This window comes from Thunnus maccoyii, chromosome 21 (genome assembly GCF_910596095.1).
Source record: "Thunnus maccoyii chromosome 21, fThuMac1.1, whole genome shotgun sequence".
NCBI lineage: Eukaryota > Metazoa > Chordata > Actinopteri > Scombriformes > Scombridae > Thunnus > Thunnus maccoyii.
Window position 1 is genome coordinate 7077238 of NC_056553.1, and position 13985 is coordinate 7091222.

The 13985-nt window shown below is 40.2% G+C and overlaps 1 protein-coding gene across 1 annotated transcript in view; it reads left to right on the top strand.

Moving 5' to 3' along the window:
* Positions 1–602: 602 nt before the first annotated feature.
* The window catches only part of tmtopsb (teleost multiple tissue opsin b), a 35754-nt gene continuing 22371 nt past the window's right edge, over positions 603–13985 (top strand). The window contains exons 1-2 of the mRNA XM_042399524.1: positions 603–1467; positions 11472–11800. Coding sequence (XP_042255458.1) covers positions 1080–1467; positions 11472–11800 — 717 coding nt within the window. The 5' untranslated portion in view covers positions 603–1079. The remainder of the gene's footprint in view (positions 1468–11471; positions 11801–13985) is intronic.

A 13985-nucleotide genomic window follows, 5' to 3' on the forward strand; every position in this document is an offset into this window, starting at 1 on the left:
ACTGTGTGTCTGTGCGCTCCTGTCAAACACACACACACACACAGAGAGAGAGAGAGGATAAGACAAGGACGTCAAGTAAGAATAAGAAAGAGCAGTGAGACAAACATGGCTACTTACACGGAGAGAAAGACAGGTTTTTAAGAGCCGGGCGATACCATTGATTCCCATGCTTTTGTCGGTTAATTAGACTTCCTGACCCCTTGACATCAAGCTGTGACCCAAACAGCCAATAAACCTATCTATCTATCTTGATAAAAATCTATCTTGAAATAATGATTAGCCTAGATAAGAGTATTTCATATAAGCAACGGAATAAACCAGTCCATGTCCCTCAGGATATAACATACTGATCTCTTGTCAGGCAGTGTATGGATTCCCTCCCAGACATGACAAATCGGTGATTTCTCTTAATTAAATGTATGTAGCTACACAAGTGTTTAGATCGATCACGCAGACGTTCACGGGCTAATGTAAGAGAAACAGAGTCTGGGCTTGTAGACCTGCAGCACAGCTGTTGAATCATGTTTTCCCTTAATTTGCTGTGGGCTCCATCCAAATAAAACATCGCTGTGCAATGTTTTCATTGATGGTGCAGTTCTGGTTGATTGAGAGTATCATATGCATGCTCACAGATACAGACACACACACATACACAAACACACACATATCTCCACCGCCTTGTGTTGAGGGTTTCTGTCCCCCAGCGCGTTAAAAGGCGCTGTGGGTGATAAAAGCTCAGGCACACTTGGAGCTGAACCGCTGGCCGCGCATGAAAAGAAGCGCACCTCGCCGGACCCGGAGCGCACGGCGGAGGGGCGGATCTATCATGACACTGACATCTGCTCTCTGAAATCTCACTCATTCGCCAAGTAGCTCTCTTAGACAGGGGATCCCGGCGTTTTAGAAATTAATCCTCTTTTCATTAAAAGCTGATACATGTGCGCATGGTGCAGCAGAGGACTCCCCCGTGCGCCTTCGCTTCTCCAGATGGGTTGACTGAGTGAGAAGCACCGAGACCGGATGGTTCCGCCCCGCGGTGCAAACTTCGGGCTGGTCCAAACTTCGCGGCTCAGCCCGGTATGATCGTTTCCAACGTGAGCCTGAGCTGTGCGCACTGTCCCGGGGGAGGAGCCGGCGGCACGGCGGCGACGGCGACGGATGCGTACGAGGAGGTATCCGGTTCTCTGCCTCCTCCGTCCCTGAGCCCGACAGGGCACCTGGTGGTGGCGGTGTGCCTCGGCTTCATCGGCACCTTCGGGTTCCTCAGTAACTTCCTGGTACTCACGCTGTTCTGCCGGTACCGGGCTCTGCGCACGCCCATGAACCTCCTGCTGGTGAGCATCTCGGCGAGCGACCTGCTGGTCAGCATCCTGGGCACCCCGTTCAGCTTCGCGGCCAGCACCCAGGGGCGGTGGCTGATCGGACGCGCTGGGTGCGTCTGGTACGGGTTCGTTAACGCATGTTTGGGTAAGCCGGTTTTCATTCTTTTTTTTTTCTCTCTGGCATGTGTCAATGGAGATTTAATGACCCAAAGTAACACCTTTCCGCTCATTTAATCTAAATTAAATCTTATCTTTCTTTTTCTGTCTTATTGTTTCTTTTCTTCTCACCTCTAACAAGCGAATAAGATATTAAATATTGATTCTGCCTCTTAATTCCAGCGCCAGTTATAGTGGCTTTGCGTAATTTAGGATGTTATCCCATTACGCTTTCTTTTATCAACATATGTAAGAAAAACTGTAAAGATCTTGTATCTTAAAAACGTTACGAACTCCTTACTTTTAATTTCTACACATCAGGCACATTTATCCTAAAAGATGAGTCTCAACATGTCATCTTTAGATACATTTAAACATGAAAATTGGCAGGAATTTAAGGTTTTCAGGTGTAGCAGCATGTTCCCTTATAATATGATTGATTTGCCCTGTTACTGCATACATATACATACAGAATGTCATGAAGAAAATATGCATCTATCGCCTGCAGCGACATAAAACTCACTCAAAACATAACATGATTAAAATCCCGTTAACTCATTTCATTCTCCAGTTAATTTCAATTAACATCCTATTGCGTTGCGAAGGTGTAATGTGTTGCTCACTGCTGATTATATGCTCAGCTTGCAAACTGAGTTTTTTTTTCTTTTTTTTTTTTAAACAGGAATAATATAAACTGCATTATGTCCCAGAGGTAACAATACACTTTGAGGAGGAAGATAGATGCAGAGGAAATGAACACTAAAAAAATCATAAAACATGGAAAAAGCATTTCTGATCATATTACATAATAAATCTGCTCTTGTTAGGCTCTTATCTAGATCCTCAGAGGTTCTGTGTCTTGTTCAAATTTGGACACGCAGGACTGTTGACAGAGCTCTTTGCCAGTGCTGGGAAATCTTTGACCTCTTTACTTTGAGGACAATCACTGTGATTACTGCTAAGGATTGATTACTGTCACCCCCTCTGCTCAGAAACTAGGATCCTAATTTCTGAGTCATGGGAGATGATTATTGGGGGGTTGTGCTAGTTAGTGTTTTCATGCTCTTACTGAATTTAGACATTTTTACTTCTGTGGTTAAAGAAGTCCGTGATTGAGCGGAAAGGAACGCGAGTAATCAATCTGTTAATAGACTCTCGGTGCAGACCTGTCCTCGTCTTGACTCACCTTGTCATCATCTATCTCTGTCACTTTTACTGCTCTCTGGAGTTCACGTTGTTGCTCTTAAATCAGTTGTTTTCTCTGTGGAGTATGATGGACCTGCAGCAAGGTGTCTGCTCTGCTCTTTTCAACTTGTTTTCTCATCTTTTCCCATCAAAACATAAGAATTCTGAGTAAATTCCTCCATAACTCCACTATACAGCTTCTGACGGGGTTACACAGCTTTCCAATACAATCCTAGATGCTACCAGCAACACCTTTCAACAAGCTGGCAATTCACACTGTAATAGGACATGTACAATTTATATCTAATCTGCAGTTTATCCATGACCTGAAGAACTTTAGCTATTAATTTTGCAGTGTTTCACTGTGGAGCATGTTCAGGTGGACAGCCAAAGAATAAACAAGCAATAGCATTAAAACTGTATGTGAGAGGATCAAAAGGCTCAAAAGACCTGAATTAGATGTTTTAGAGATTGAATTCTGGTCTGGTCTGGTTATTAGCTCTCTAAGACTATTGGAGTGGACAGATGGGCACCCTGGCATCAATGATTGATGTGAGGACTTGGTGACTGATTGTCAATATTTTGGCAGAAGTGATGAGATAGTGGAAAAGCAAGGAGAATAATAACTTTTCCTGCCAAGTCAGGTTACATCCTTTTCTGTCCAATGGAAAGAATAATAATGTTTGGTATTTAAAGGGGATATATCGCACACATTTCCAAGTCTATGTTTTTGTTGTGGGGCTCTGCTGGGATATCTTTGCATGATTTATAGTTTAAAAAACTCCTTATTTATCTTATAATGGCCCTTATGCAGCCGCTCAGTTCAGCCTGAAACAGGCTGTTTTAGCTCCTGTCTCTTTAAGGCATCCCTATTTGAGCATGCTCTGTTCTGATTGGCCGGCTCTGGAGTCAAGCAAACAGTGGTAGTCGGATTTCACTTCTTTTTCTCGCACTTTACTCAAAATGTTCAACTTCTCGAATACATCCGTACATGTTTGAGCCCAAATCAGATCCCAAATATGCAACAACGACAACTCAAACAACCTTAGAAACAAACGTTATGGAACAGACGGCGGTTTGTGGGCAAGTTGGGGAAGTACAGCTAACTTTGCTAACGGAGCGTTCAGAGCAGGCTGATACCCTGACTTTTGACTTTCAGGGAGAATTTTACCTCAAGTTTCTGGTGCTTTTGGCCATGTTTAACATAGACATCCAACATCATAACAGTATAAAAATGACAGAAAATCACAAAAAGCATGTTAGGTCCCCTTTAAGTAGAGGTAATAGTGAGTTTGAACTCTGCAGAGTTCACACTAGATTGTGTTTTAACTGCAAAAAAAATGCCACCTGAGGAGGAGATTTAGCTTAAATTGCATAGCCTCCTTAGAATGCTATCCTGTGTGTCTATTGGTCTTAAAGTGCATTTAATTTTTGCAATAGTTGAGCAGTTTTTTGCATTCAAGTGACTTCCCAGTATTTATTTGTTGATATAGAAGTAGAAACATTAGATAATGCAGCTAGGTGGGTAAAGCAATTAGGATGTTTATGGATAACCAAAGACATTCATAACATCCGATTAGAAGTGATTCCAACTGTGCTGAAGTGCAAGATTTCAGTATAAAAACTACAGAATAAAACAAAAAAAAATACCCAAAAATGAGAACAGAAGCAACTGAGATAAATGTAATCAGCTACTTCCAACACTTATCAATATCTTACCAGCAGTCAGTCTAATAAGACTAATACTGTATCACCGCCAGGTCAACGAAAAAAGTAACATATGTACTCAGTTTGGCAGGAAGAAAGTGCAAACAGCACCGAGACCTCTCATTTCACCTTCTGCCCATGAGAGAAAAGATATAATCCAGTCCGTTTGTTAATTTACTAATGAGACATTGTCCGCCCCACTGCAATTACCCAGACAACATCGGAGCTATTGTACCGTGCAGTCAGGCACTGTTGGGAAGCTGGTAATCAAGCCTCGGGTCACTCTCACTGGAATTAGATCTTCATGAGTCATTGAGGACGTTTTTTTTTTTTTTTACCCCCTCCCTCCTACACTGTTATCCTCTCCCTCAAGCAGTCCACCATCATAATGCTATGATGGGGGGTAACAGGTGCAGGATAAAAGAGCACTTTTTAAACTGACTTCAGGGGAAACGGTGAGCATAAAGAGGAACACATAGAGTATGTTTACATGCACACATGAACCCAGGTGACTAGAAGAGATCATGTTATACAGGAGATTGGGCAACATGTTAACATACACTGTACCTGGTTACTGTAAAATCCTTATATACAGTAAAAGCAGGAGGTCAGTTACAAGATTTCTACCCTTATTTTAAATGTATTAGTCATAAAAAACAGTCCTTTATAAGTATTTTTTGATGTTGTTGTCAGACCATTTGGACTCATAGTGCAGTAAGAAGCACAAATGTGTCTGAATTTTAGAAAAAGTCAACTTTTCAGCGGTAGATGTGGCTAGTTAGTATCATTTTAAGTGTTAGTTGGACTTTAAATACAATTATTTGAGGCTACATGGCTACATTTATGTTGCTGTCACAGCAGTACTTTCCCTCTCTGAGGTTTTTTTTTGTCTTGCACATGCACCCATGTAAAAAAAAAAAAAAAAGAAACCTGGTTACATGTGTACGCTCTCATGGATATCAGCTTTCTCTGGAAGAAATCTAACTGGGATATCAGGTCTTTCCAGTGGTTGAAGAAGTATTTTGATCCTTTAAAACATCCTATAAAAATTCAGCAGTCTAAAAATACTCCATTACAAGTAAAAGTCCTGAATTCAAAATGTTACTGAAGTAAAAGTACAGAAGTATTATCAGCAAAATGTACTTAAAGGACCAGTATGTAGAATTTAGTGGCATCTAGTGGAACGGACTTGGCAGAAATAGAATATAATGTTCATAAGTATGTTTTATTTAGTGTAAAATCACCTGAAAATAAGAATTGATGTGTTTTCGTTACCTTATCACTAACAAATACACAAAAGAACATTTTTAGAAACTTTTGGTAGATTGATAGTAATAGTACTGCATCATATTATATAAATGTATCATGTTTTTATAATGACAATAATAATAATAATAATGATAATCCACTTTATTTATATAGCACCTCTCACACACTAGTGCAGCTCAAAGTAAATAACAAATATTTTAAAAAAGGAAAAGAAAAGAGCAGACAATTTTAAAACAGAATATTGAGTATTATGTACAGAAAGTATTTTATGTAAATTCTTAATCTGAAAAGTAATTAGTAACTATAAGTGACAAATAATAAATAAATAATAAAAAAGGTAGTGAAGTTGAAGTACAAAGTATAAAATGTAAATACTCAAGTAAAGTACCTCAAATTTGTACTTAAATCCAGTACTGGAGTAAATGTACGTAGTTACTTTCCACCGCTGGATCTTTCTAACCCTCTTCCCTGATTATGGAAACCAGGTTTCTCATTTACATGATGTTGAATACATCAAATTACTGCAGAAAACTGATAGTAACCTGGTTACCTGCAGTAAGTGCAAGTCGACACACTCTATTGTCCCGGAGGTCCAGCTGAGTGGACAACTGGGTAATACTCTAAGAAATTAATCAAAGAAATGGATGTGAAACAAATGAGAGAAAAAGAGACGGAAACAAGGAGGGAGGCAGAGGTAAAGTAGAAAGTAAAGAGGGACGCAGGGAGAAAGAACATGAGGGTAATAGAGAAAGACAGAGAGAGAGAGAGACTATAGAAAAGACAAGAAAGGAGAGGGAGAGAGAGAGAGAGCAAAAAGCAAGAGACAATGAAGGATGATTACCTCCTGTGCTGACTCAGGTCTGGGACATTGGGTCATTTGTTTTACCATAAATCTATTCTGCGCCACCCTGGAGTTGGGTGAAGAAGAATCAAGCCTCAGGTGAAAAACCCATTAAAATGCATGGTGGAGAATCAAAGTGGGCCATGTTTGAATCAAAGCCAACATTGGGGGCAGATATGCTCCCGAATCCCCACCAGGCTGAGAGTAGAGACTGTGCAATCATTACAGAAAATGAATAGAAAAACGGTTGCTGTTAAGAGAAGTTGGCCTGTTGCTGAGGTAGCAGACCATTCATATTAAAAAAAAAAAAAAATCCACTTCAGAAAGCCGGAAAGGCCTTGGGTGTCATTAGCTTTAAGCTTTGTTTACCCAAGATTACTTTAGAGTAGACATAAATCAATCTCTGTTTGCTGATTACAGATAATAACACAATTATGTGAAGATCACAAGATCATTAAATCAATTATAGGGCAAGCAAACAAAACATTAAAGCTGCACTGATCAATATTTTTATGCTTATAATGGATCAGACATATAAGTAACGTTAGAGGGGCCACTTAACCGCTGCAGTGTCTCTCAGCTCTACACAGCATTTTAGCCTCTTTTAGCTCATTGTTTTGGTTTTCAGCTGCACAAACTCTGCTCTCAACAGAGTGTTACCTTACGTTTTCAGCAAAACATCTCTAATATCCTACTGTATGCTACCTGCTCAGCATTAAACTGCAACAGACAAAGTTAGCGACTAGCTAGTGAACATAATGGAGAATTTAGCAGCTAAAGAGCCAGATATTTTTCTCAGGAGTTGGAGGCGACCAAAACAGAGTTAAAGGGTAATGAATACTGAACAGAAATAGGATTCCTTATGAATGCTAAATAGCCTATTATCTGTTAATATGTTTGACATTTTTTAAGGGTTATAATATGTCAAATATTGTTTCAGTTTGTTCCAATGTCTCCAAGTGGCCAATGAATAATTGAATGAAGCTTTAAAATAAGAACATTGCAGCGTTTTGTCTTTTCTTGAGCAGTTTGTTACAGTTGGTTCACAACCTTTTTGGCTCATGACCCTTCGTAGCCAAGCAGTCTCCTCTTGCTCGGTTACGAAGATCTCGTCACAGGTTGCATGATGTCTCAACAAGAGTGATGCTCCCTTCAGATGTGTAGCCTGTGTAGGTGTATTACAAGAAAATGCATACTTATAGTTGATTAAAAAGAAAAAAACAATACTATTTGATACATGCTATAAACACATACTATAAATGAGCTTTTTCTTATTTCCAAACTTATTCATTATCTAGCAACTCTTCTGATTTATGCCATACAGGTGGTGTTTTACTCACACTAATGTTGCTACTTCTATACCTTAATAATTTTGTTTTGTGATGTCTGTCCATCCTGGAAGAGGGATCCCCCTTCTGTTGCTCTTCCTGAAGTTTCATCCACTTTTTCCCCATTAAAGGTGTTTTTCTTTATTTGAATCAAGGGTCTAAAGATAGAGGATGTTGTATTGCTGTACAGACTGTAAAGCCCCCTGAGGCAAGTTTGTGATTTGTGATACTGGGCGACCATATCACAAAACAAATACAAACAAAAATTGACTTGACTTGTTTTGAATTCATGTTTTACTTCAGTGCTTTTTGAGCTCCTACAGTATGTGTAGGGTTTAAAAAATTCCTGACTTTGCCGACTATTAATGGAAGTATCAAACACTGAAATGAACATTAACAAAGGTTTTTTCTCGCTGTAATCATTCTCACTGTTCTTAAAGGCCATTAAAAGATCAATTTTTAATGTGCTTTCAAAGTAAGTGATGAGGGAAAAAATCCACAGTCCTCATTTTATGTAAAAAGATATTCAGAAGCTTATCTGAATCTAATATGAGGCCTCTGTCGTCCAAATTAGTCAAATGAAGTGGATGGTCCTGTCTTTGGGAGATAAAGGCCTGGATGAGCACAAATTTCCTCCAGTTAAACAGCAGCAAAACTGAAACTCTGCTCCACAGACACTCCACAGCAGATTCAGTCATCCCCTGTACCTCATCTCACCTTTGAGGGCCAGGACATCCTCCTCAGTCACTAATCTGGGGTTTGACCCCCAGTTGATTTATGATGACCATATAAGACATCTATCCAAAACCTATTTCTACCATCTCAAAAACATCTGTCGCTCCTCTCTAACCCAGTCAGATGCAGAGAAACTTCATGCCTTTATCTCCCCAAGACTGGGCTACTGCAATGCGTTCCTCACAAGGATCCCTGGCAGGAGCATCCAGAAGCTCCAGTACATTCAGAACAGCGCTGCCAAGATCCTGATGAGAGTGCGAAAACACGAACAAATAACACCAATTCTGTTTTCATTACACCGGCTCTCTGTCTCCTTCAGGATTGACTACAAAGCCCTGCTGCTGTAGTGGAAAATTGCTTGATCACCCAAACACACACAAAGGGAGCATTGTCAGGTTTTGAAACAATACAATCAAACAATACAATCAGAAGAACAATGCATCATATTTCTGAGAGAGAGGAGATACCACTTAGATTTACCTTTTCTCTCTCTCTGGTGATTCGGCACTCATATAAGTTCTTCAGTACCCCTGTATAGGATCCAAAACACCCATAGTTAACCCTAAAGGTTAGTGAACGACCCTCAGATGGAAACAAAGGTCAAGAGTTCAACTAGTCAAGGAGTAAGATTTCTTCTCAACCATGTGTGCCAGAATGACAGCACACAGGTGTGGACCAAAGCTGCATCTGATGACAAAGTGACACTATCACATTGACTTAAAGAACAAACAGCAATGTCCTCTAAAAACTTGTCAGATCAACACATTAAAGAGACACAGAAATCTACATCTTACCACTGGCTCAGACAGAAGTACAACAACATAAACTATCTGCTAAACAGAGGCTTAATAACTTACATATGGTCAGCTATCTCACTTTACACAGCAAGGAGCTAAGTTTAAAATAGACACAGTGTGTAGAACAGGTGCTGAATAACAAACTGACCACTTAGTTTGAGGAACAACCTTTATAAAATATATACATAATATATACAAGAAATACATCAAATGATAACCACTATTTAAATCTCTCTCACACTGCTTGCATACAAATCCATCAACAGACATATGCCTCCATACCTACAGGAACTGAACCACAAACCTCCACCCGCACCCTCAGATCTGGCAGCAGCTTGCTCCTCCAGGGCCCCCAGTACTAAGCTCCTCGCCATGGGGGATCGAGCCTTATGCTCTTGCTGCATCACGCTTGTGGAACAGCCTTCCTAACCATCTGAGCGCAGCAAAGACCCTACAGTCTCTTTTAAAAAAAGGCCTAAAAAAAAATCTCTTTTTCATCTTAACTCTCATTACTATTTTCTTTATGTTGCGTGTACTATATTATTAATACTGCAGAACTTTGAGTTTCGCCAGTTTTGTACATATTTCCCTCTTTTTGTTATCATCCTTCCTCAACGGGGGACACAAAGAGGGACTTTTGTACTAAAAAAGACTTGAACTTTGGAAGACATCCACTTGATTTGACTAACACAGACAGCTGAAGCTTCATAAACTTCAGATAAACCTTTAGATACATCTTTTGCACAAATGAAGGACGAATATCTATATATGAATATATGAATATCGTTTTCAGACAGAGTTTAAAACAATATGAACTCATCCTTTAACACGGTATGTTAATTAAGAATCTGTTTGACCCATAAGGGTAGACCTGTAGAGTTTGCAGGCTTTATCTAACTAGAGTGCATCAGTAATGAATAGAGAGAGCTCTTATTCCCTCCTCATCCACCTGCAAACACGCTCACACACATATTCACAAAGCTTTTACACTGATATTCAACATGCACACACTTACTTATTACTTACTATTTGCTATTCAAAATGTTCAACACATTTCGCGCCCACGACCCCGGCCTACTGTCCAAACCAAACACGCTACGGTGTCAGCCAATTAGGGACCTCTGTTACGCATCAGCGGTGATTGTGTGTAATCAAAGTCTCTGTTCCCGGTAGACTCGGTGTGACAGAGGTAAAGTGCCCCTGAACCACCACTTTAGCCGGTATATGCTGATTAGCCTTGATTTAAGACTTAGTCACCTCAGCAACAATTCACTCCAATCGAACGCATTCAACAATTAGCAATTAATATGTAGAAAAAGATTGCACACGGCCGCGCTGCTGTCTGCCTCCGCTCCAATGCAAATCAGTGTTTCGGTGCATTTTTGTTTCATTGTTCATTGTTCATTCTTCAACAGGTAACATGGCCGCTGATGATTTAACACTCCGTTAAGCTCACAATTTGAGTCAAATCACGCTACAGGGCTCAGAGTTTGATCCATTCACGATGCTTTTAATAAAGTTTGACTGAAATTTAATAATGTTTCATTGAAAATAAACGGTGAAAGTCGAAAGTTTCTTACATATTTTCATACAATGTGCTACTATTATTTTTAGAATTGATTAATTGTATCATTTTTCAAGCAAAAGTGTCAAAAAAAAGTGAGAATTTGCTGCTTTTCATAGTCTTACAGAGTCTGGAGAGAAACACAAGTGACTGAAGTTTTGGGCTGCAACAAACAATTTATCTTAATTATCAATGGATGAATTGTTTTGTCTTAAAAATGTCAGAAAAAAAACAGCCAAAGGTAATGTATTCAAATTGCTCATTTTAAATCAACCAACAGCCCAAAACCCAAAGATTACAGTTTCCTTTCATATACAGCACCAGTCAAAAGTTTGGAGACACTTTCCCATTTAAGTGAATGGGAAAGTGTCTCCAAACTTACTCACTGGGCTCCAATTTTGAGAAAAGCTGCTGAATGGTGCTCCTTAAAGCTCCAATACTGGAAGGATTGAGTTGTTATTGTGGTTCAGCTCCTTTTTATCATGTGAAATATCATGCCATGATTTTTTGTTAGACACTTAACCACCCTGTATGTGTTAATTATTTCTCTGTATTTACCCTCCCCAGGCATTGTTTCCCTGATTTCCCTGGCCGTTCTGTCCTACGAGCGTTACTGCACCATGATGGCAACCACTATAGCCGACGGCAGAGACTTCCGCCCAGCGCTGGGAGGGATCTGCTTCTCCTGGCTCTACTCCGTGGCCTGGACTGTCCCTCCGCTGCTGGGCTGGAGCAAATACGGGCCCGAGGGTCCCGGCACCACCTGCTCGGTCGACTGGAAGACCCAGACACCAAACAATATCTCCTACATCGTTTGCCTGTTCACCTTCTGCCTGGTTCTGCCGTTCAGTGTCATCCTCTACTCGTACGGCAAGCTGCTGCACGCCATCAGACAGGTGCGATTCTGTAAATGTAAATGTTACATGAAGGAGTTTGTTCCAAAGTGAGAGAATTAGCCTTTGGGAAAAACATAATGCTGACTCTGTTATGAGTTATAAATCCCTGAGCAGTTTTGTTTTTTATTAAAACAAATTCCAGCTGTCTGGATTTGTGCCAGTGAAAGCACTTCAAGGCAGATTTGAGATACAGAAAAACACCAGAGAGAAAGTGTTATCATAAGTGCTTTGAATGCACACCAGTAGTGCACTCTTATCTATCACTGTCACTGTTATCTGTGACCTTAACTGTATCTGTAAAGCCTTCAGCCAGTCTGAATGCTTTGAATCTGGGGCTGCAAAGTTGACAAGAGAGGAGAGAATATTCGTTGATACATTTGAAACCTGAGAAAAAAAAAGAAGCCACACATCAGCTGACCATCATCTGATCTCAGCAGTCCCAATGGGCTTTGACATCTCAACACGGTGATCTATTAGAGCTGCCGGCACCAATTTCTTCTCTTGTCCTCTGCACTATTTCTGACTGCCGGGGCCACTGTGAGATTTCTCTGAAGTTCCTGAAGCCATTAACCTGACGCGCCAGATGTTTGTTTTTTTTTTTACACAGAACCATCTGAGAAGTCGTCCTTGGAAACTGTTTGGAAAAGGGCAGGAGGCACTTTTAAAAAAAATACTTGGCATGTGATTGGATAAACCATCTGTCTATCATGGCTAACTTCAACCAATCAAATCAATGAACTGTATGATGTAGTAAGAGAGCGACGAAGAGGAAACAACAAGCCACAGTCTGAGGAACTTTGAGAGCTAGCAAGCAGGTCAGCGTAGCTAGCTATGTAGTTATATAACTATTCTCCAGTTCTGATATAACTGATGCTATAGCAGCATTTATGCTAACCTCTTCAGGAGCCGCCATTGTTGTTTTCGAATGAACAGTCACTTCTCGCTCTCATCACACCTAAACCCCACCTGTAGCTGCCAGTAGTTCCTCATAGGATGCTGATTGATCTGAACACCAGTGGTTCGGCTACAAGCACTTGAATCCTGACCAGATGGATTCTCGTGTGATCTCGCGATTCCAGCCACCTCGCAAAGTAATAAAGCCACATCCTATTCGCAAAAATAGTTGGCACACTGATAGATGAAGTAGTTAAGACATGATCCAATTTGTGCATAACAGTCATACACAAACTACCCAGAAATTGCTGTCTGACAAGGTTTTTCTTCTCCTCCTACGTTTTACCAAAAGGGATTTCTGCTCAGATTTGACATCACCAGCAACCTAACTTTAGCGTTAGCTCTGTGTTTACTGAAGTTTAAACTTGTGAGATTGCAACAAACTGGATACCCTTTCCCCTCCCCCTCCCATTCCAAGCATGCAGGAGAACCTACAGTGACTGTGAAACTCGTGAAAAACACAAAGGCCCTCTCTAGAGCCCATGCTTGGTTTGTCTATTCTGGGCTACTGTAGAAACATGGCGGTGCAACATTGTGGACTCCATGGAAGAGGACCTGCTCCCTATGTAGATATAAAGTGCTCATTCTAAGGTGACGAAAACACAACAATTCTTATTTTCAGGTGACTATACACTAATTAAAAACACTTATGAATATTATATTCCATTTCTGCAAAGTTTCTTCCACTAGATGCCACTAAATTCTACACATTGGACCTTAAAGCTACAATTAGTGACTCTTTTGAAATTTTTAATGGCAGGACTTGCATGATACAAACACTGAGGAGAAAGGGTGAAAGTTTGGGAGTAGGCACATAAGGTATGTCATTACAAGATGCAGTTTATTTCTGAGCACACATGCTTGCTTAGAAATAATGTATATTTTCGTTTCGGGTGTGAACTTTCTATTTCTCCCCTCACTTGACTCATGAATAAAGTATTGCTTTGTACTTGAAACCAGGGATTTTGATTGAAAGAAAAGTACAGCAGAGAGAATCTAAACAGGAACTGAAACTACCAACCACAAAGTAATATTTGCAAAAACACGGCTACAGACTTATCTTATATTAGGATAGATGGCAGCCTAATTTGAAAATGCACCTTTGGCTCATATATGTGAAAGTTAATTCTTGACCTTGGAAATAGTTAGAGATTCACTGTTCTATCTGCTCTAATATAGACCTCATTAAGCAGATTGGGTATCGGCCAACCCCGACAGATCCACATTTAAA